The sequence below is a fragment of the Protomyctophum parallelum genome (genome assembly GCF_964188405.1).
Source record: "Protomyctophum parallelum genome assembly, chromosome: 1".
Lineage (NCBI taxonomy): Eukaryota > Metazoa > Chordata > Actinopteri > Myctophiformes > Myctophidae > Protomyctophum > Protomyctophum parallelum.
The window spans coordinates 19,264,681-19,288,355 of NC_139697.1; the positions used below are offsets into that span (position 1 = coordinate 19,264,681).

At 46.1% G+C, this 23,675-nt stretch overlaps 1 protein-coding gene across 1 annotated transcript in view; it reads right to left on the reverse strand.

Annotated features, from left to right (window-relative positions):
- Positions 1–23,675, reverse strand: part of LOC310861530 (tax1-binding protein 1 homolog A-like) — a gene marked incomplete at its 3' end in the record, with an annotated part of 54,990 nt that overhangs the window by 15,483 nt on the left and 15,832 nt on the right. Inside the window, exons 5-13 of the mRNA XM_083769013.1 lie at positions 23,322–23,471; positions 17,417–17,565; positions 15,267–15,357; positions 13,404–13,589; positions 11,718–11,999; positions 7,385–7,612; positions 5,501–5,570; positions 4,664–5,001; positions 2,349–2,558 (exon numbers count right to left, since the gene is read on the reverse strand). Coding sequence (XP_083625139.1) covers positions 2,349–2,558; positions 4,664–5,001; positions 5,501–5,570; positions 7,385–7,612; positions 11,718–11,999; positions 13,404–13,589; positions 15,267–15,357; positions 17,417–17,565; positions 23,322–23,471 — 1,704 coding nt within the window. The remainder of the gene's footprint in view (positions 1–2,348; positions 2,559–4,663; positions 5,002–5,500; positions 5,571–7,384; positions 7,613–11,717; positions 12,000–13,403; positions 13,590–15,266; positions 15,358–17,416; positions 17,566–23,321; positions 23,472–23,675) is intronic.

The following is a 23,675-nucleotide window of genomic DNA, read 5'->3' on the forward strand; positions in this document are numbered from 1 at the left end:
CTTGTCTATCCTACCTTGTTATTTGTCAGTGTTTCCACCTGTGTCCTTTTGGTCCCCCAGCCTATCCTGTGTTTGATTGTGTTTTGAGTTCACCTGTGTCCTGTTACCCCTGTCTATTTAAGCCCTTTGTTTGCAGCGTGTCCTTGTTGGTCCATAGACCTCTGTCAAGTGAGTGTATATGTTTCGCTGTGCCTTTTGTTTTGCCCCATCTTGGTTTAGTGAAATAAACACTTTGAAGATAGTCTGCTTTGCATCCTGTTGCCTGCTTTTGGGTCCATTCCTGACAATGCTATGACGAAATGCGTCGACTACCTTTTTTCTTTTCACTGACCAAAACTGAATGGAAACTATACATGAAAACTAAGATATGATGACTAAAAACTCTAGACTGAATATATTGACAATTTCGTCAAACAAATACAAACTGGACTAAAATGTTTAGGAAGGGACGACGCCAGTCAGCCAGGTAGGGACCCATGAGGCAGGCAGGGGACACACATTGCTGGACAATGGAGTGGCTTGCACCACACAAAAAAAGTTTTTTTTCTCCTCTCCATGAACAAGTTAGTCTTTCCGCCATGACTGTCGTCTCTGTATCCAAGAGTCACAAATGGTGGTCCGTGGCTCAAAAGCCAAATAAACGACGGTCCTTGATATGAAAAGGGTTGAAAACCACTGTAGTGGGGGTGTGTGTGTGTGTGTGTGTGTGTGTGTGGGGGGGGGGGGGTGCGTTCAAGTGCCATGCTCAAGAGGCACTCTTAGTACGATAGTGATATTATTATTAACCCCAGCTGGTGAGAACATTGGAAACTGGCCGCCTTCCAGTCAGGAAGGGTCACAGTGGATCAGAGCAGGGTGGGTTTGTCTTGTATGAGTTGTTATTATGGCTTGATTATAGCGTCAGGCGGATCCCAGCAGTTAAGAGCATAGAGAGGCCTATGGTTGTAACTCAATGTGCATAAGAACGTCAGTCGCAAATGCCGCAAATGTAAATAGTAATAAAAAAGCTACGAACCGCGGGGAAATTTAGTCCACTTGCACTACTGTAAAAACTGGTCGTTTTTCAATCTTCGGGTCATGACCCGCATACGTAGGTCACTTTAATTTAATGTTTTTTCAAATACAATTTCACAGACCATTTGTGATAACAGATTATTCACAGCACTTTATTATGAATTGTAAATTTGACGTTTGCCCCGGCCGGGACCCAAACTAAGTGAAAATAGCCGGTCAACAGGGTTTAGTTTGCATTCAGGTTGCCACGACCGCCCGGGGCAAGTGCTCGTTTGAGAGCGGACAACAACCGTCTATAAAAACAACACGAGATATCTGTCTATAAACGCCTGGACGTGACCAGAACGCTCTGTCTTCTGGGTCTGTGGAATGTATAAGATAAGAACACTGTTTACCTGATAATGTGCTCTTTTCCCTGTTCAAAATAAAAATAAATAATAAGCTATGCATTGGTATTTCTTTTATTTCGCACAGCCCCAGAAAGTAAAAAATGAAGAAAAAAAAAGAATAAGTTAATAACCCATTTTTGGCCGGGAACCCCTTTTGGTGTTTTAAACATTATGTTATAATTTAGCTATTGAAAAATAGCAGATCTACAAGCTCATAGTGGCGCGCTATGAGCTTGTAGATCTGCTATTTTTGAAATATTTATTTCAGAAAACTGGAGGATTTAGAAGATTTCTTCTTTTAATTTCGAGGTCAGGCCTATAAGTTACCTATCCTTTTATAATGGATGATTTACCTTTCGGGGGGCAAGAGGGCATGACCTTTGGGCAAGTCGAACATGACTTGTACTTTGCCACGACGGCGGGCCTCTGAGACCTTATAGTGTCAACCCCTGTCAGACTGAAAGGGAGAGGAGGTGATCGCCCCAGCCATCTTTGTGCGAATAATCCCCTTCCGATTAACCTTCGGCCCCGAACCTGTGCATACTGTATATTTCATGTGTAGAGGAAATGTATATGTTGCTTTAAATTATTATTGTTACATCACTTACTGTTACTGCGTTAACTTATTATTCATGTCATGTGTGAGTGGATATAGGACCCGAATGGAAACAAGGCCGCAAAAGGTCTTTCTTCGGTGAAATCCTTTTTTTGTACATTGTGCTGTTTGCATTTATGTTGCCTAATAAAACATTCAATCAATCAATCAAACGTGTGGTGGAATGTGCTCCTCCCTCCTCCTTTTGGGGTTTTAAACATTATGTCTTGCTTTAGCTATTGAAAAATAGCAGATCTACAAGCTCATAGCGCGCCACCGAGTGGCGCGCTACGAGCTTGTAGGTCTGCTATTTTTTAAATGTGAATGTACTGTGTTTTTACCGCACTCACTCTGAAGCGCTCCTCCTCGTCGGCCAGCCGCCGCTTGAGCGTCTCGTTGACGGCGCACTGCTCCCGCCACCTCTCCTCCATCTGCGCCAGCTCCTCCTCCACCACCCAGCACGTGGTCGTGGTGGTCGTCTGCTCCACCTCCTCCTCCTCCTCTTCCTCGCTCCTTCCTTCCTCCACTGCGCTGACCCCCTCTTCTTCTTCTTCGTCCTCCTCCTCTTCCTCCTCCTCCTCCCCCGAGCTCTCCTCTTCCTCCTCCTCCTCCTAGGGTTGTCACAATCACTTACGTCATCGTCTAAATAAGCAGTTATTTGAGATGTTTGCAATTATGTGGACAAAATGGTGCAAAAAAGCAGGAATAGCCGATCTACGAGTTTCCAGCGTGTATATAGATCAGCTATTTCCGCTATTCTAAAAAAGACTGCATTCACTGCCAGTGTTTTTTTTTTCACTAACCTTTGAAGAATCGTCCCCAAAACGTGAATGTAGCTCCGTTGCACAAACCCATTTTTGGCGGGGAACCCCTTTTGGGGTTTTAAACATTATGTTATAATTTAGCTATTGAGAAATAGGGGAGGTGTCCTATCATCCGACAGAGCATTGCTCCGAAGGAGCAATGCTCCGAGGTGCGCTGCGGGTCGGGAGAGGGTTGCGGTTAGGTTTAGGTGTCTGCCCCGGGGGAGGTTAGGGTTAGGGTGAGGGAGGAGGTAGGTTGTCTTTCGGACCAATGCTCCGTCGGATGAAAGTCATACACCCGAGAAATAGCAGATCTACAAGCTCATAGCGCGCCACGAGCTTGTATAGGTGCAAATCTTTGAATATTCTTTCAGAGCTTTTAAACTCAAATCTTTGCTTCTGGGGGAGTCCCGGAACAACATATTTCCAGATGGGGGTCGGCGACCAAATACATGGGGCTCATGAAAAAGGTTTAGCACCACTGACATAGAAACATAGGTTTTTCAGAAAACTGTCATGATTTATATTTTTTTAATTTCGACGTCAGGCCTACAGTAAATGGGTTAAAATAGCGCGATCGAATGTTCTAATGTCGGAAAATATTCCACAATAGCCAGTGACAACCAGGAAGAAAAACACAGCCACTCGCAGCCTGCCACCATTCTCCATAGCATTGCATTGGAGACTCCATTATCCAGCCTGCCACCATTCTCCATAGCATTGCATTGGAGACTCCATTACCCAGCCTGCCACCATTCTCCATAGCATTGCATTGGAGACTCCGGGGCCGGGAAACTCTCCCCTGTCAGGTGAAAAGAAGTTTCAGCTGGACAGCTTGGACTCCTCATGCATAGTAGGAAGCATGAGGTCAGACCACTACCCCCCCACCCCCCAGGTTGGCAGAGGAAGTGTAGCGCCTAGGATTACATTAGATAATTGACACTGGGTTGCAAAATCGTGGGATAAAACCCCCCTATCTGCCCGCGTGCATTTTTATTACAAAGCCTAAAAGCCAAACAGAAATATTATTTCTAATCATTATGTTCCAATTTCCAATGCCAAAAACACAATCAAACCGTTGCAATCTCAATTATTTGGGTAACAATTAACCAACGCATTCCCCCGCCAGGATCAATTAATTAATTCAATCGTAGCCGTCCAGGATTTCCCCCCCCCCCGTGCAACCCTTATTTTGAAGAGCCAAAAAATGCAACCTGGATGTTACTTAGGAGTGTGTGTGTTGTGACAGATCGGAACACCCGTCCCTCGCTCGGACACCACAACGGATCACAGCGACCATCTCTATACGTTAGTTAATATGGACCGTCAAATAAACGATCGAAAGAAACAGATACAGTGGGGTGCGGATGCACACGCCGATCAAGATGGCGCCCGCCGCCTTTGGGTTACAGGTTTTAACCCATTCTGACCTGAGATCAGATTCATACGAGGTTTCCACTGGACAACACACTGGTCTGATTAACCCATTCTGACCTGAGATCGGATTCTAAAAATGTCAGTCGTTCGCTACGAGCTTGTAGATCTGCTATTTTTCAATAGCTAAAGCATGACATGATGCTAACACCAAAATGGGTTCCCGTTCAGAATGGGTTTTAAGTTCCGACACAGACCTTTGGCGTGTCGGATAAGCGTGCGCACCCCAGCGCCCCTTCCTGTTTACACCATCACTTATACAGCAACCCAGTGCCGATGTACTGTAGTATTATACGACTCCATCGATCATAACCACTATAGATTAACTTACTTACTTACAGATTAATATTAATAAGACGTAGATCTACGCCAAAAGCAGGGGAATGGGTGAATCGTCAACTTAAAGCGTATAATGGTGACAGCCCTACCTCCTCCTCCTCCTCCTCCTCCTCGTTCTCCTCGGCGCTCCGCCTCTCGTTCTCCACCTCCACCCAGCTCGTCATCCTCAGGGGGCTATCCCTCCCCTCCCCCTCCACCTCGGCCCCCTCCTTATCGTCTCCCTCGCCCCGCCTCTCCCCCTCCTCCTCCTCCTCCTCCTCCTCCTCTGTGGCGCCGATGCGTCGGTTCGTGCGCCGCGCCTCAGCGGGGATCGCGTCGCATTGCGCGTGGGCGGTGGCGTGCGCGGGCTCTCCGGGTTCTCCGATGCCGAGTAGCAGCGGTGTGATTGTCGCTCCTCGTCCTCGCAGAACCGTGGCGGAGATGTTTTCTGTATAAGCACAGTTTAAGAGCAGATTAAAAGTATAGGTTGCAGAGGGTTTGTGATCTAGTAGATCTACTGGGTAGTAAGGTGGTCTAATGGCTGCCCACGTGGTCATTTTAGTTTTTAATCTTGTTTGCATTTTTTGCCCGTTAAAACGTGGAAAGCATCGCATCTGTGTCGTGTTAGATGTTTGCCTATACGCTGACGATTTCAAAAATAGCACATATACAAGCTCACAGCTCGTACACTGTATATCTGCTATTTTTGAACATTTTGGAAAAATCTTGAAAGTGTGAGAAATACTGGTTTAGAAGGCGTTAATTGTCGAATCAGCCTCAGGTCTTAATGGGTTAAAGCAGAGGTGGTAATTATCTACCATTTACCTATGTCCCACCGAGTGTGTGTGTGTGTGTGTGTGTGTGTGTGTGTGTGTGTGTGTGTGTGTGTGTGTGTGTGTGTGTGTGTGTGTGTGTGCATGCGTGCGTGCGTGCGTGCGTGCGCTAACCGTCAGTGGGAGACTCTGGACTGGGGATCATTGTCTCCTGCATGGTCTCAGTGGCTGCGTTCCTCTTTGACTCCTGCGACAAAAACAACAACACCGCCAATGAATCAACAGCAATCCCTGTAACGCAACCATTTCAGAATAAAAGTCCTTGGGTGTAAAATAATGACTAATAATAGAAAAATAACATGAATTTATTCATTGTCTATAGTCTCGCGTATAGCCAGACAACTATTCCACACTAAACCACTATCACGTATTGCTTCCAAGATTATCAGACTAATATATGAACAATATCAGGCCATATCACACGGCTAGCACTTTCAACATCACGTGACGCTGATCATCCCCTGTATCGCTTTTTCAACCTCATGCCATCAGGACAAAGATACAGAAACCTTGCCGTGGGAAAAAGGTTTGTTTCAGTATAGGAGCTTTGTCCCCTCAGCCATCGATCGCGGCATTAAACAAACTGCCCCGCCGATAGGATGGTTCTGTACACAGTGGGGGGACCTCATGCTTTTGTATTGTCCCGGTGTAATGTTTTTCTGTTCTGTTTGTTGTTTTGTGGTGGTTGTTGAAGATGAATATCCTTTTGGGACAATAAAGATTATTATTATTATATTGGTTCACCAATCTGAGCGCCCGCCCTTTTGTATTTGGGGGGGGGGGGGGGGTCTAGGGTGGTCCACATGTCCCTCTTTGCGTGGGACACTCACTCATTTCCAAGACTTTTCAGGCATCCCACAAGTTGAGACCCTGTCCCACATTGTGACTGGCATGCAGGCATCAGTGTTCAAATGCCAATAGTTAGTCCCCTAATAGTTGGCTTTTTCTGTTGTAAAAGCTCTCTCTTTTCCTGCAAGATGTGTGACCAAAATTTGCATTTTAAAACACAATGTGAGACACCAGATAAGAGGGGGTTTAATAACACAATTAGAGGCAATATTAGGCCTACGGTCAGATAAGTTGCTAACCCGTCCCCTCGTCCCACACAAGTGATACTTAGATAGATAGATAGATTTTATTTCGGTCCATAAAAGGAAAAAAGGAGTACATACTGTACAGACGTACATACATTCTGACCTGAGATCAGATTCATACGAGGTTTCCACTAGGACACACACTGGTCTGATTAACCCATTCTGACCTGAGATCAGATTCTAAAAAAATGTCAGTCGTTCTTCGATTTTTCAAAAATAGCAGACCTACAAGCTTTTAGATCTGCTATTTTTCAATAGCTTAAAGCATAACATGATGCTAACACCAAAATGGGTTCCCGTTCAGAATGGGTTAAAATCCACTAATAACTAGTGGTACCGAAAAGGTGAAGGCAGAAGCCGAGGCTTATTGCGCCTATACCCTTTATTTGAACATAACTCAAATTACACTAAGCAGAGAATAATGTCAGACATAGATTACATAAAATACAATAAAAACTATATAAGGTTCTTATATTTTTCTAGTTTTTCATGTGTCTATGAGGTGACAGTACTTCATTAGACACCCTGGAGTTGTTTTTATGTGCAATGGTGTATTCACTTTGTATTTAGGGTTTCTTCCTGGAGGCTGAACCCTTGACAGTCAAACGGGCCAATGAAGTAAACAGTAATATAGTGACACCACACTATCAGCCCCTCCCCTAACCCCTCCCCCTTTATCATACAACTACAGCTGTGGGTGCGGCTTCAGTTCAGGTGGATCACCACCCATCACCACAAACCAGCAAAACCAGGCATACTTAATGGAACTGGTGGGCGTGTCCACATAAAAGCATGATTTCAACAAATAATGCACAGTTCTTCCCCCTAATATTGTAATAATACCTGATGATCATGTTTTAGGGTGGTTATATAATACTTTGATATCTGGTCCTATACCCCTTACCTGCGTGGTCTCGGAGGAGGAGCCGGACAGCTTGGCCACCTGCCGGCGGAGGCGCTGGCACTCGCGGTACTTCTCCTTGTAGTGCTCGGCGGCCATGTGGAGGCGGAGCTTCAGCTCCTCCACCTCCCTCTGCAGCTCGGCCTCCGCCTCCGAAACCGCCGCCACCACATCCTCCTCCCCCGCTCCCGCCGGCCCCCCCTCGCCGTCGCCGCCGCTGGTTCCCACGGCCTGGAAGGAAGGAGGAGGAGGCGGTGGTCAGTGGTGGTGGAAAAAGTGTCACGGTTCGTGACGTGTTATGTTTAACTTGTGTATACCTTTTATTTTGTAGTATTGTTTTGTGCCCTCCTGTCTGCCCCTGTAGTAGTTCTGTACCTGCCTTGTCTAAGCTGTATTGTGATCAGTCTTTGTTTTCCCACCTGTGTCCTCTTAAGGCTCATACATAGTCTGGATTTTCGGTGGTGAGGTGACCACCGAACTACAACATGACGTCACGCGCCGCGGTGAAGAGCAAACCACCACCACCGCTCCAGTCCCTCGCTCTGTTTTTACTCACCACCGCTCAACGTTATTTCAGCTCCGGTGGTCACCTCACCACCGGAGCGGTGGTCACCTCACCACCGGAGCGGTGGTCACCTCACCACCGGAGCGGTGGTCACCTCACCACCGGAGCGGTGGTCACCTCACCACCGGAGCGGTGGTCACCTCACCACCGGAGCGGTGGTCACCTCACCACCGAAAATCCAGACTATGAATAGGCCTTTAGTCCCCCAGCCAATCCCTGTCTTGATTTTGTATAGTAGTCTGTGTCTATTTATACTCCCCTGTTTGTTCATTTCCCTTGCTAGTTCGTCACTTAGGGGTCGATTTAGGACTTCTATTTTACTTACTTCTATATTACTAATCTAATTACAGTATTATGATCTGGGGGCGTGTAGTATGTCATATTGCAATTTTGGGCATGTTAAGAAGCGCTTTTGACACCCCGCGGAGTGCGCGAGTGCGCAAAACGGCCTTGAATTAGTCATGGGTGTGTTTAAGGCGTGTTTGAGACGTACCCAATCAACATGTCGTACTATTCTCTTTACCAGTCAGCTGATGTCACATACGGAATGCGCACTTTGGGGATCGTGGTATGACATTTCTTCAGGCTGGCACCATAGAAGACATGACATGCCTTTGTCACATTTGGGTTAATTATTCCTATTGCACTGCATGCTGTCACCTTTATGCCTCAAAAGAACAGACCCACCTTTCAGATCGGAATGGAATTGCGAGTAGATAGCAGCATATTGGCAAATTGGAAATCCATGCGTAATTAATTAATTCGATAACGATAGAACCATGTACCATACAGCGAATGAAAGCAAGATTCCTAAGGAATATGGAGATTTTTACATTTATAAAACGGTTGAGAAATGAGAGAACCATGAGTGTTTATAGGCTAATATCAACGTTTTTTTATGAAAGACCAAACGGGCTGTGAACTTGAAGAGCTCAATCACCATCCCGACACGGAAGAAATATAGCCTAGTGCATGCATGTATATGCACTGTTTGCACTTGCACACAGAAGCCTACACACGCTCTTTATTTGTTTCTATTGAAAAACACCAGTAAAATAACGTTTATTATATTTTATTTCATTCAAGTCACGACGAAGGAATGAGTTGAATGCAGTGCTGCGTAATGCTGTGGCCCCGATGGTATGGTCTTCGCTGAGTTCGCTCGTAGCATTTTATTGAAGAAGACTTGAATGGGTGTGATACAGCATATGAAAGCACATTTCCACGGATTATGGAGATGTTTTATTTATTTTTAAGGTTGAGAAATGAAAGAATTATGGCCGTTTCTAATCTCAACATTTTTTTTTTAAAAGACGCAAAACTGCCATGTCTCATAGAAAACAAGGTAAATAGGTCTATAAAAATAAGCGCATATAACAGGGGTCTGTAACCTATTTTAAATGAAGTGCCATGTTTTTATTTTCTAAATAGTGAGTCTGCCATATCCAGATTAATTTGAATGACACCACATTAAAATAAAAAAACATATTTTGATTGTCCACAAATATAAAGTTCTTCCTTCTTTTAAAATATGTTCTTGCACATTGTTATAATGATCATTATATATCCCCCTGCAGTCAGAGTTCATAGTTTTAATGAATGAATGTGATGCATTGTGAGCTGGTATAGATCTGCTATTTTCAAAAGTAATCTTTTTATTTAATTTTTGGATTAGCTGTCCTTAGTTTGGGCAAATGCATTCATCTGGGGATCCTTGACATGGAATGTGCTGTGTGAGGATCACTGGTTTAAACAACATTAGGAGAAAAGCCCAAATAACCACTTTAGAAACAAGAAAAGCAACCACAAAATAGTACAACTACCAATATTTACAAGCAACTTTACATAAAAAGAAGCCGCTTATAATAACAGACATGGCAACACTCTACCAGCATCCCAGAGCCGCTCAAGTGTAAAATCAAACAGTGCTTGTTGCGTTTATGAGGTGGTCAGACCCACGTCTAATCGTTATGCGCTGAGTGTCTTTAGGTCAAGGGGCTTAATAGCAAATTGCGCAAAGCTAAAATAATTAACATATGGACACTCCCACAATGCTAAAATATTCAGAACGCGGTAAGCCATAATGTGTGTGCGTTCAACACGGGCCAGTGCGTTCAACACGGGCCGATATGCCTTTCATAATACGAATGTGCGCAGAGCGAGGCCAATTTATGTATTTCCATTGGTAAAACGCACCTTCAAAATCTACCCCTAATGTCAGTAGTGTTTAGCTCCTCATGTATCCATGATTTGCCTCCTAGTGTATTCCTGATTTATGTACTTCAAGTTCCTTGTATTCCTTGTGTTGGTTTTATGGAATAAAACCCTTGCATTGAAGCTCATCTGCCTGCGCCTATCTGTCTGCAATTGGGTCCTAATTGCTCCTGCCCTTGCACTGTGACAGGAAGGAGGAGGCGGTGGTGGTCAGTGGTGGTGGAATAAAGTAACTCACATTTTTGGAGCGGTGCTAGAGCCGCTCCAGTGCACGTTGGCTTTGTTGCGTTGTCCGTCCCTCGTGGCGTTATCGTCAATATGTCCGAAAATGTGTCCGTGACAAAGACTCGGTCTTGTCTGTGGCAATGTTTTTTTATTTGATATTTTACACACCTTACAATGTTCTTATTTTGATACTTGTTACTGTTACTGAATGTCAGGTTTTCTTCAGAATATGTGTGGCAATTATTTACTATATGACACTATGGGCTGTATTTTGCGTGTCTTAAGTACCAGGTCGTAATACTTAACTTAAGACATGAGGCGTGATCAATGCCATTTGGCTATTCTGAGTGGCCAAAGAGCATTGACCACGCCTCCAGGTCTTAGTTAAGTAATAAGACCTGGTACTTAGTAAGACACGCAAAATACAGCCCTAGGAGTTCAACTAGTAGCAGCCTACTAAGTGGGTTCTCAAATGTTCCCTTAAATGGAACCAAATGGACCCGTAGTGTCAGGGGTCAGGGCTTTGTTATGGTCATTGCAGGGCTCGCTCTTTGTGTCCTCATAATATTATGTAGAAGGATTGATATTTTGATCATTGTTTGCCTGTTATCTCTCATAATGGTGCCAACGTCAATACAGCGTGAACTGTGGACAAAATGTTATCCAATGATAACAAAATATTGTTTAGTTTTGTGTCTGAGAGGCTAAATGGTGGTCCGTGGTTCAAATGCTGAATGAATAATGGGCCTTGATATGAAAGGGTTGAAAACCACTGATTCAGATTAACCCATTTGGGGCCGGGAACCCCTTTTGGTGTTTTAAACATTATGTTATAATTTAGCTATTGAAAAAATAGCAGATCAACAAGCCCACGAGCTTGTAGGTCTGCTATTTTTTGAAAAATCATGAAACATGTGCAAAGCTTTCAGAGCGAACGTCTTTAACTAAAATCTTGCTTCTGGGAGGTGGTCCTGAAACAACACATTTTCAGATGAGGGTCAGCGGCCAATTTCATATATTTTTGGGGGTCCTTGACATGAAATATTGAGAACCACAGATATAGAAACACGAGGTTTTTCAGAAAGAAAAAAAAACATTAAAAAAAAAGGCCTAAATGGGTCATGGTACTCGTTTTGCCTTTACCGTTGCAAACTGTGAGTACTTTTCCACCACTGGTATAGTCCCGCCTGCCTCTGAGCCGGGAAGCAGCCCTCATGGTATAACAACCATAATACATCACAACACAACATCGTAATAATTTAATGACATCATAACATGATCATGAAACGACGGCAGACCAGCCCGGCCCGGTCCCATGCAGCGGCGACTCACCGCCTCCTTGTGCGTCGTCGTTGTCGCTGCTGCAGCGGCGCTGGCGCTCCTGACGCGCTCCAGCCGGCCCTCCATGCGCCGGCACTCGTCCTGGGCGTCGGCCAGGCCGGCGCGCAGCCTGTCGGCCTCCAGCCGCGCGCGGTACAGCTCGGCCACGCCGCGGTCGCGGGCGCCCGCCGCCGTCTCGCGCAGCTCCGCGGCCAGCCGCGACGCCTGCTGCCGGGATGCCTGGAGCTCGCCGTCCGTCCGCCGGAGCTGCTCGCGCACGTGCGCCAGCTCCGCCTTGTTATATGTGTGTGTGTGTGTGTGTGTCGAGGGAGGAGAGTGAGAGAGGGGGGGGGGGGGGGGGTTGTTGAGAGAGGTGTTTGTTAACGATTAATCGATTAATCGTTTTTAGGGGTACCTAAGCCAAAAGTGTTTGGGAACCCCTGATGTAGATGATTAACAATAATATTAACTTATTATTGTTATTATTATTATTATAGTTAAGGGTCCATTTGGTTACTAACTCCATCTTTTGGATGAGGACCACCTGGAAACCCCTCAAGGACCACTGGTGGTGGTCCCTGGACCAGTGTTGAGCCAATTGGTCACCATAGCAACCCCAGCCTATAGGCCTGATTAGGTTAATTCCCAACACCTGCTAAATCCTCCAAACCTGTATCTTGATTGGAGTCAATCTCCACTCACACTCAGTCACTCACACTCTTCTCAGTCATGCAGCTACTCAGCCACACTTAGGTAGGCCTTATAGCCCTGTCCTGTTTGGTTGACAATATTGCTTTTACAAAATATTTAAAAACAAGCCCAAATTGATTAAATCAATGAATTACCAGCTGCATTATTATTATCTGTGGGTCTGCTGCTGACGTTATGCCACTTTTTAGCTGCACTCCGCTGTTATGCTCAAATTAGTGACCCTAAAGAATTCTGAGGCAACATGGCTGGAGACGAGGCAGCCAATCAGAACTGCTCGACTAGCCATGCCATGCAGACGATGGGATGTTATGGGTTGTCACCAGTGGTGGCAACTGTAGTGACAGAAATAAGCTAAGCAGCCTCCAAAAACCAAACCAGGCAAGCAACTGTGAATGAATCCACGTTAGGCTGGAAATATGCAGGCTTGGCAACCAGTAGCAGAAAATGATCTCCAGTGTGTACTACCCAGTTGGAACTATGGCAAGCTAATATTGACCAGCTTGCAGCTGGTAAAAAAACGATTATCGATTAATTGATTAATCGGACCAATCCCTACTAATTCCACCACCTCTCCCCCTCTAATCCAAGTCATTGACGAGAGGGGTATTATAAAGTCTCACAACACCAACTTTGATGAGGCAGTATTGCTTTGTTTCAAAAAATATATATGGTTTCTCCCCGACAGCAGAGATATAGGGGTAACTATCCTTTGTCCCAGCAGCTATTCAACTGCTGAACAGCAAATAGCACTTTATTCTTGCCCTTTTGCACATACTGCCCACTAATGCACTTTTGCTGACTTTGCTACTACTGTATGTCATGAATTCTCTGTCTCCAGTGCCCTGTTCTTAGTCCTGTATTGAATGTTGTTGTTGTGTGTATTTTGTGTGTATTTTTACTATGATCTGGCTGCAAACCAATTTCCTGCAAGGGACAATAAAGCTAACCTTGAACTTCCACCTCTTTCTCCTCCTCCCCTCCTCTCACCTTGTCTTTCTTGTAGTGCAGCAGCTCTTTCTCCAGGCTGTCCCTCTGCGAGACGCAGCCGCGCAGCCGGTCCATCTCCTCCTGGAACTGCGCAATGGTCACCTCGCGGTTCAGCTCCACCGCCTTGAGCATCTGCAGCTCCGCGCTCAGCTTGGTGTTCTCAAGCTCCGAGCTGCGCAGGTGGGCCTGCATGCATGCACGCACGCATGCACACACACACAACACATTTTGAACTTTAAGCTGTTGATAAATTGCAGATCTTGCTTGTAGATATCGTGAAAACGTGGCGCAAATCCTTGAATGTTATATGCTTTCACGGCAAACTTTTTTTTTTAATATCTTTGCTTCTGTGAACAACATATTTTCAGATAGGGGGTCGGCGGCCAATTACATATCATGTTTGGGCATACATACACGCGTGCGCGCACACACACGAACGCACACTAAAACAGACGTGTACGAAGAGGAAGGAGACGAGGCAGCAGTGGCCGAACGGTTTGCGGAGCGGTCTTGATATCGGAAGGTCGCTAGTTCGTATCCCCGGACTGGCACGTTAAAATTACCACCGCTGAAGTGCCCTTGGACAAGGCATTGAACCTCTACCATGAAATGTTCTATGAGCAGGGCCTGGCTGTAAACAAGTTCTTGAGCTTAGTCCAGTTACCCTGGGTAAACATAGTACCTTTCCTTTTTTTTCCTTTGCGTATAGGAGAGAAATAAAAAAAGACGGGAAAAAAAGAAAGGCAGTCAGACATACAAATAGAGACGGAGAACATAATGTTACAGGAAAGCGGGAAATGTCGACAGATTCCCCAACAGAACGGTAAATCTCAGAATACATTTACCGGGAAAAGGGTAGACCCATGCAGAACGGGGAAATGAGGGGGAAAATATCATTCATTAGAGCTCTTCAGCCACTTACAAGTGTGTGTTCATTCTGCGCAGTGCATGGTGGGGAAAAAGTACTCAAATAGATCGGCTATTTTCAAATGGCCGGAAATGTATATGGGGTTGATGTGGTTTTAATGTATGTTTTCTAATAGAACATTTAATCTCCAAAGTAACTAGTAACTAAAGTTTTCAAATAATTGTAGTGGAGTAAAAGTAAACTTTTTGGCTCTGAGATGTAGTGGAGTCGAAGTAAAAGTATTGGAAATTGGAAATACTCAAGTAAAGTGCAAATACCTCAAAAGTGTACAGTAAAAGTAAAGTAAGTAGCCTTGCCGAGCCATGAGGCCCATAGGGGCAGGAGTCTATCTCCTGTTTCTGTAGCGTGAGGCAGCTTGACCCTGGACATGACGCTAGTATATGTCGCAGGGACTTACCCCCCAATCCAACCCTTGATGCTAAGTGTCAAGCAGGGAGGCATTGGGTCCCATTTTTACAGTCTTTGGTATGACCCGGCCGGGGATTGAACCCCAACCTCCCAGTCTCAGGGCGGACACTCTAACCACAAGGCTACTGAGCTGGTCTCTGAAGTGACGCTCGTATCCAGCTGTAGGTTCCCACGATTAAGGCTCACCGTGTTTTCCCCTTTGCCGACACGAAAAGCAGCTAACGTCTCATTAAGCAGGTCTCTCTTCTTTTGAATCATGTTTAACGCCCATTGTTTTCTGAAAAACCCCAAAAGTGGTTCTATTTCACCAAAACAAAATGTATGTAATTGGCCACCGACACCCATTCCAGGGACCCCCCCCCCCCCCCCCAGAAGCAAAGATTAAAAACGGCAAACAGGCAGATACAAAGTGCACGGCTGCACGCACACACACACACACACGTACAGTCGCACACACACACACACACACACACACAGAGCTCCAGCTACCTCCGTTTTTTAGCCACCAGTGTGTGCATGGGTCTCACCTTGTAGAGGTCACGCTCGTCCTTCTCGTTCTTCACGTGGCTCTCCAGGATGTCCCTCTCTGCCGTCAGAGCCTTCAGGCGGTCTCGCAGACTGACAGAAACACAACCACCGCCGAGCACATTTGTTTATTAACACTATACTTTTGCCGGGGCATTTTAAGAATAAAGGCGCTAAGGCGAGGGTCGGCAGATTTTACTCTGAAAAGCCCCGCCTTCCAAAATATGACTCCTATAACATCGCTGAAGTGGGACTCATAAAATGTGCTTGGGACTCATCTAAAAGACCATCCCTGCATCCCGGGACTCATTTAATTGAAAACCCATTTACATCACTGACTACCTCGCACTAATTAGTCTGATCTCTCTTTAGAAACGAACCCCCCTCAAGGACCACTGGTGGCCCCCGGACCACTGGTTGAGAACCACTGCGAATAGTTGATTTCAGTGGCTCCAAAACTGTGGATCGGGACTATAGTGCTGCAAAAATGTATCAAAACGAGGATCGGGATTCAGACACCTATACAGTATGCAATATCAGATCTACATTTTGAGCAAGAATCGTGCAGCACTGGTTGACTGTCCAATTCGTCTAATTGCTCTTGTGTTTTTGCTACAAGAGCAAGACTTTAAGAGAGGTTTAAGTCACTTTGATGTTGTCTGTTTTTTTTTTTTTTTTTTTTTTTTTTTTAAGATATTTTTTTGCGGCTTACGCCTTTTATTGATTTTTGAAGGGACAGACAGTAGGCTGACAGGAAACGGGAGAGAGATGGGGGGATGACATGCAGTAAAGGCCGTGTCGGGTCCGGGAGTCGAACCCGCGGCACACTGCGACTGGATTACCAGTCCGGTGCCCAGACCGTTACGCTACGGCCTGGGCCTGATGTTGTCTGTTTAAAGCCACAGTATAGTTGGCTCCAGGTGCCACATGCTGCTATTTTCAGCATGCAACCAAACATGAAATAACTTAATTCTACTGGATCTCTTCTCCACTAACCTCGCCTCACCAGGCTTTTCCACCTCGGAGGAAAGCCTATAGTCGCTGTTCCAAAAGTGCTGTATGATCCCGTCGGGAGCGGATGATATCGCTACGTCAAGTTGTAGTATTGTTTTGTTGTAGTCATCAGGCAGGAACAATCAAACGGAACTTCCTTTTCCCTCAATCCGGAAGAATAACAATAAAAGCTCTCGTAGCCTGTAGCTTTTATTGAGAAAAATCGGTATGAGGGAAAAGGAAGTTCCGGAAGATTGCTGACTACAAAACAATACTACAACATGACGTAGCGAATAGCGATATCATCCGCTCCCGACCGGTTCATGAACCCGAAATGGAATGGTGCCCAGGCTACGTCTCCACTAGTCCCTGCCTAACATTTTAGTGTAGTTTTTACTTTTGAGACGAAATTGTCAGTATATTTAGTCATAGTTTTAGTCATCGTGGCTCAGTTTATATTTCGTTTTCATTCAGCTTTCCTCAGTGTAAAACGGCACTTGACAAACATTTTTCGCCATAGTCTTAGTCAACGAAATCAACACCAGTTCTCTACTGACCGGTCCAACTCAGTCTCTGTGTTCAGTTCTCTACTGACCGGTCCAACTGGGTCTCTTTCTGCACTGTGTTCAGTTCTCTACTGACCGGTCCAACTGGGTCTCTTTCTGCACTGTGTTCAGTTCTCTACTGACCGGTCCAACTGGGTCTCTTTCTGCACTGTGTTCAGTTCTCTACTCACCGGTCCAACTGGGTCTCTTTCTGCATTGTGTTCAGTTCTCTACTCATCGGTCCAACTGGGTCTCTTTCTGCATTGTGTTCAATTCTCTACTCATCGGTCCAACTGGGTCTCTTTCTGCACTGTGTTCAGTTCTCTACTCACCGGTCCAACTCGGTCTCTTTCTGCACTGTGTTCAGTTCTCTACTGACCGGTCCAACTCGGTCTCTTTCTGCACTGTGTTCAGTTCTCTACTGACCGGTCCAACTGGGTCTCTTTCTGCACTGTGTTCAGTTCTCTACTCACCGGTCCAACTCGGTCTCTTTCTGCACTGTGTTCAGTTCTCTACTCACCGGTCCAACTGGGTCTCTTTCTGCACTGTGTTCAGTTCTCTACTCACCGGTCCAACTCGGTCTCTTTCTGCACTGTGTTCAGTTCTCTACTCACCGGTCCAACTCGGTCTCTTTCTGCAGGCCTCTCTGGGTGACTCCCAGCAGGTCCTCCTCCAGCTGCCTCAGGCGGTCCGTGGCCTCCGTCAGCCTCCTCCGGGCCTCCTCCCGCTCCTCCGACAGCCCCTGGGAGGAGCGCAGCAGCTCCTGCACATGGAGGGATGGTAAGGTCATTTTATTTATAGAGCGCCAACAGTTGTTACAAGGTGCTGTACAATAAAATAAAAGGAATAAAACAAGAACATCGCAATCAAAAAATAAACCAACAATGAAATAAGAAACAGAGCAGCAAAGACAGTACCTAGAAATAGATAAGATAGAACAGTACATAGAAATCACTGGAGCAAGCCAAAATGTTTGCGGTACAAATGCGTTTTCAGTAGCTTCTTAAAGATGCCAACAGACACAGCGTTTCTCAAGCAGAGTGGTAAATCATTCCACAGCGTAGGTGCAACAAATTCGTAAGCTCGATCTCCTTTGGTTCGCAGCTTAGTGGCGGGGATAATGAGAAGACCTTTGTCTGAAGACCTAAGTTGTCTCATATTCACCTTGGGGTGCACCAGTTCACTTAAATAAATTGGACCCAGCCCATGAAGAGATTTATAAGTAATTAATAACATTTTAAATTGAATTCTGGAGTCGATTGGTAGCCAATGCAAGGCCGCAAGCACACAATGTGTGACCTCCTTTGTGTATTGGTTAACACTCTGGCAGCCGCATTCTGCACAAGTTGGAGGCGGTATATAGAGGAGCGACTCAATGTTGTAAACAAATAATTACAAAATATTACAAAATATTACAAAAGCGTGGATACGTTTTTCCAGGTCTTGTGGTGTTAATAAAGTCTTAATTTTGGATGGGGAACGCACACAGCTGTCACTGTTCATGTTGTTGACCGAGAGATAACGGGCACACGTTGATCAAAATAACAATCCTTCTATACATTCTCTAGTTTTCCCGGTTGGACGTGTTTGAAGGGACACGTCATTCCGACCAGTTCCTTTCCCCTTCCGTCAGGTGCCCCCCGGCTGGCCAGGGGGAGGGAGTTTAGAGACCAGGATTACGGCATGTTTTTTTGTGAGGGTATACCTACCCTATAGGGGACACGGAGGAGAACATGCAAACTCCACACAGAAAGGCCCTTTTGTATAATGGGTATAATGGGCACTGATGACGCGGGGGAGAGAACACGGCCACACAGCGTGACAGCGTCCCCAGCGGGAATCGAACCCAGGACCTTCTAGCTGGGACTCTGAGGTGACATCGCTACCGACTGTTAGCCTCGTGTTGCGATACTAATATACCACTCGGGGCATATGCAGGCTAACCGACTGTGCCACCGTGCCCCCTCCAAAAAATAAATCCATTTCCAACGTGGTTTCGTCTGCCTCATGTGAGGCCTTGTTAGAACTTGCTATACTGATTATGAGCAGAGAACACTAAATTACACGTCAGTAACATGTGCTGTGGCAGAACAACACGCCTACACACACACACACACGCTCACACACACACACACACACGCACACACACGCACACGCACACACTTCACAGCGATAGAATCTCAAGGACACATTGCATGCAGACAGATATATAGCACACCCATCAAACTAAAACAGACATGGAGAGCACAGTATATCAACCTGCATGTCACCCAAACACATCATGCACATGCGTACGCACACATTCTGTCTGTACAGTACGCACGCACGCACGCACGCCTGGTCTCCCTCTGGGCTTGGCTGTGCGTAGATGACTGTATGATTTTCTTCTTGTTTTTTACTGCTGGCATTTGGGAAGCACTTTAGCAGTGCATAAAGACCTTATAAAAAGTGTAGTCGTAAAATTAGCAGCCGCAAAATATGTACTTATGTTTTCATGTAAAAAAAAAAACTGAAAGGATATTTTCATCAACGGGGGCCACGAGCGGTCGCACCTACGACGCTTTGCTCCCCGCAAAAGCCATGCTGGCGCGCGCGCGCACGCACACACACACGGGCACACACACGGACACACACACGGACACACACGGACACAGACACATGGACACACACACACACACGGATACGTCGTATATCTGGGACGGGCACGCCTGTTGAATGAGATGCAGGACGCTAATAACAGCGTGTGTTACGATGTAATTTATGGCGATTTTGTCCTTCGTAAAAAAAAAAAAGAAAGGAGAAAAAAAAAAAGGAGCAGAGGACTAACTGGAAGCAGCCCCACTCTTATACTCTCTATAGCCTGATACATGTAGAGACTTCCACCACCAGGGGGCACTATGAGACTGGGACTGTCCTGGAACAAACACTGCTGGCTTGCTTCACTGCCTATCCTTCCTCTCTCTCTCTCTCTCTCTCTCTCTCTCTCTCTCTCTCTCTCTCTCTCTCTCTCTCTCTCACACACACACTCTCTCTCTCATTCACACACAGTGGTGGAAAAAGTATACTCAAATGTTTTGCTTAAGTAAAAGCGTCAATACTGCAATGTAGAAATACTCATGACTCTGATGAAGACCGCAAGGTCGAAACGTTAGTCGTTTTGTATACTCAGCACCTAAATAAAAGGCTCTAAATGTCCGTGCTGCTCCAGTCTCTTCTCCTTATGCAACTTTGATGTCCCTGCACCTGTGAAGCACCGGATCAGCCGTTTCAGGCTTGAGGCGCGTTGGTAGACTCCCTTTCTACTCGTTTACAAGTATAACAATCCGGAATTCAACATTTTACTTCAAAATGTACCAAAAGTGTGAACGTATACTCGTTATGCAGAATGTCAAGTTTTCAAATGCGATGAAAATCTTTAGAAAATAGCAGATCTATAAGCTTGCGTGGCGACCCATTGTGAGCTTGTAGATCGGGCTATTTTCAAATGGCCGAAATATATATATATACATGAAGTATGTTTTGTAATAATATTCTAAATCTACAAAGTTAACTATAGTAACTAAAGTTGTAAAAAAAACGTAGTGGAGTAAAAGTACAATATTTGCCTCTGAAATGCTGTGGCGTGTATAGAAGCTAAAAATACTGAACATGTGACGTACTCAAGTAAAGCAAAAATACCTCAAAATTTTACTTAATAAATGTACTTAGTTGCTTTCCACCACTGACTCCTCTCCTCTCCTCTCCTCTCCTCTCCTCTCCTCTCCTCTCCTCTCCTCTCCTCTCCTCTCCTCTCCTCTCCTCTCCTCTCCTCTCCTCTCCTCTCCTCTCCTCTCCTCTCCTCTCCTCTCCCCTCTGAGTTTCACCAACTTGAGAGTATATTTTCCTGGCCGTGTGAGTAATGCGCTGCTTGCTAAGTGAGCCAAACTCGTAAAGATACCCCAATTCTGAAGCCTGACTCATGCGCGGGGAGACCGACCGGAGCAGTGCTTTGGGGAGTCAACCAGAGAGAGACAGAGACAGAGACAGAAAAAAGACAAAACAGAAAAATGAGTGAGAACAAAAAGGAGAGTAGAGAGAGAGAGAGAGAGAGAGAGATGAACGAGACAGGCAGGGGAAGATAATAGTGAGCGCGTGAGAAAAGACAGAGAGAGGCAGACATAAAGCTGGACAGAAAACGGAAGACGCCGAATCGCGTGACTGAGTGGTGTGTGGAGTTTGTCCCTTAACTTGGGCAGCGCCCCTGTTTTTCACTCAGGCGGTTTTGCGGACTACTCTCCTCTCATTCCACACGCACACTAAAAGGCTTTGCAAGCGGGTGGCATAATGTGTGTGTTTGTGTGTGTGTGTGTGTGTGTGTGCGACTGCGTGCGAATGGCATGTTAGAATGCCCTTGTGGTGTCGAACCTGAATGCAAGCCGGAGATTGAAGGGGAAGAAGGCATTTTGTGTGTGTGTGTGTGTGTGTGTGTGTGTGTGTGTGTGTGTGTGTGTGTGTGTGTGTGTGTGTGTGTGTGTGTGTGTGTGTGTGTGTGTGTGTGTGTGTGTGTGTGTGTGTGTGTGTGTGTGTGTGTGTGTGTGTGTGTGTGTGTGGTCTTGACGTCATGTTTGTTCACTGTGTGGTCGCGATGGCATCGTCCCTGACGCCAGATGCCCCCGAGAAGCTGTGCCCCCGAAATGCGTTCTGGTCGACTGACTCAGGTCGTTAAAAGAGAGAGAGAGAGAGAGAGAGAGAGAGAGAGGGAAACTGGCACATGCACGCATGCAGGACACGCGCGCACGCACGCATGTCGTGGCTTTGGGACTTTTGTGTGCGTGCCGCTCAAATACGGACACAGTTTTTCCCTCAATCAATTGAGGCCTTTGATGTTCCACACACACCTGTGATCAATGGAGAGAAACCGTCTCCGCGCACAAGACCAAGCAGAGACTGTCTGTCTAAAGTGCGCGCACGCACGCACACACACACACACACACACACACACACACACAGATTAGTATCTGTGTGTCTACCTACTCATGCATCTACGGAGACACAAGTCTGTGTTCTCTTTCTAACTTGGTGTGTCTGCAGAGCAAGTGTAGAGTTCGTCTATACTAAGGTCGCGATGGAAAATGTTCGTCGACTATACCTTCTTTCGCTGACGAAAACTAAATGGAAACGACAATTTTAGTCAACAAATACAGACTAGACTAATATGTCATAGGGAGGGACTACTGGAGAAGAGATCCAATAGAATTAAAAGACGTACTTTTATGTTTGGTTGCGCTCTGAAGATGGCAGATCTACAAGCTCACAACGTGTCGCAGTGCGACGCATTGAGCGCTTGTAGATCGGCTATTTTCGGCATGCAACCAAGTGTAAAATCTGCCATTTTGACACCATCAAGGCCCGCCAAAATAAATTTTTGTATTCAATCCCTCCTTAACATTTTAGTCTAGTTTTTTTTATTTGTTGCCCAAATGTCCAATATATTTAGTCATAGTTTTAGTCATCATATAGGTTATAGTACTTATTCAGTTTTCCTCAGTGAAAAAAGGTATAGTCGACGAACATTCTTCGTCATAGTTTAAAGGCCTATATTCATATACTCAAACACATCTCTGTTTTTACTAACCCCGTATGACCTCAAACTGGAGTATATGAATAGGCCTTTTATTTAGTCGACCAAATCAACACACTGTGGGTCTCTCTCTCTCTCTCTCTCTCTCTCTCACCTGGTTGTGGGTCCTCAGCAGAGTGCAGGTCTCTCTCTCTCTCTCTCTCTCTCTCTCTCTCTCTCTCTCTCACCTGGTTGTGGGTCCTGAACAGAGTGCAGGTCTCTCTCTCCTGCTCTCTCTCTCTCTCTCTCTCTCTCTCTCTCTCTCTCTCTCACCTGGTTGTGGGTCCTCAGCAGAGTGCAGGTCTCTCTCTCTCTCTCTCTCTCTCTCTCTCTCTCACCTGGTTGTGGGTCCTGAGCAGAGTGCAGGTCTCTCTCTCTCTCTCTCTCTCTCTCTCTCTCTCTCTCTCTCTCTCTCTCTCTCTCTCTCTCTCTCTCTCTCTCACCTGGTTGTGGGTCCTGAGCAGAGTGCAGGTCTCTCTCTCTCTCTCTCTCTCTCTCTCTCTCTCTCTCTCTCTCTCTCTCACCTGGTTGTGGGTCCTCAGCAGAGTGCAGGTCTCTCTCTCTCTCTCTCTCTCTCTCTCTCTCTCTCACCTGGTTGTGGGTCCTCAGCAGAGTGCAGGTCTCTCTCTCTCTCTCTCTCTCTCTCTCTCTCTCTCTCACCTGGTTGTGGGTCCTGAGCAGAGTGCAGGTCTCTCTCTCTCTCTCTCTCTCTCTCTCTCTCTCTCTCTCTCTCTCTCTCTCTCACCTGGTTGTGGGTCCTGAGCAGAGTGCAGGTCTCTCTCTCGCTCTCTCTCTCTCTCTCTCTCTCTCTCTCTCACCTGGTTGTGGGTCCTGAGCAGAGTGCAGGTCTCTCTCTCTCTCTCTCTCACCTGGTTGTGGGTCCTGAGCAGAGTGCAGGTCTCTCTCTCTCTCTCTCTCACCTGGTTGTGGGTCCTGAGCAGAGTGCAGGTCTCTCTCTCCTGCTCTCTCTCCCTGGTCAGCCGTCTCTGCTCTCCCTGCAGCTGCTTCTTCTCCGCCTGTAGGAGGCGCACGGCGACCAGGAGCTCCCGACGCTCCTGCCGCTGCGCCTCCTCCTCCTCCTCCTCCTCCGGGAGGAAGGAGAGAGAGAGAGAGAGAGAGAGAGAGAGAGAGAGAGAGAGATAAAAAGGGAGTTGATGATGGGAAGTGGTGTATAAAGCAGTGGTTTTCAACCAGTGGTCCCTGAGGGGGTTCCAGGTGGTCCCCAGTAGATCTGCTAGAGATCTGGTATTTTCAAAAAGATGTAGTATACACTT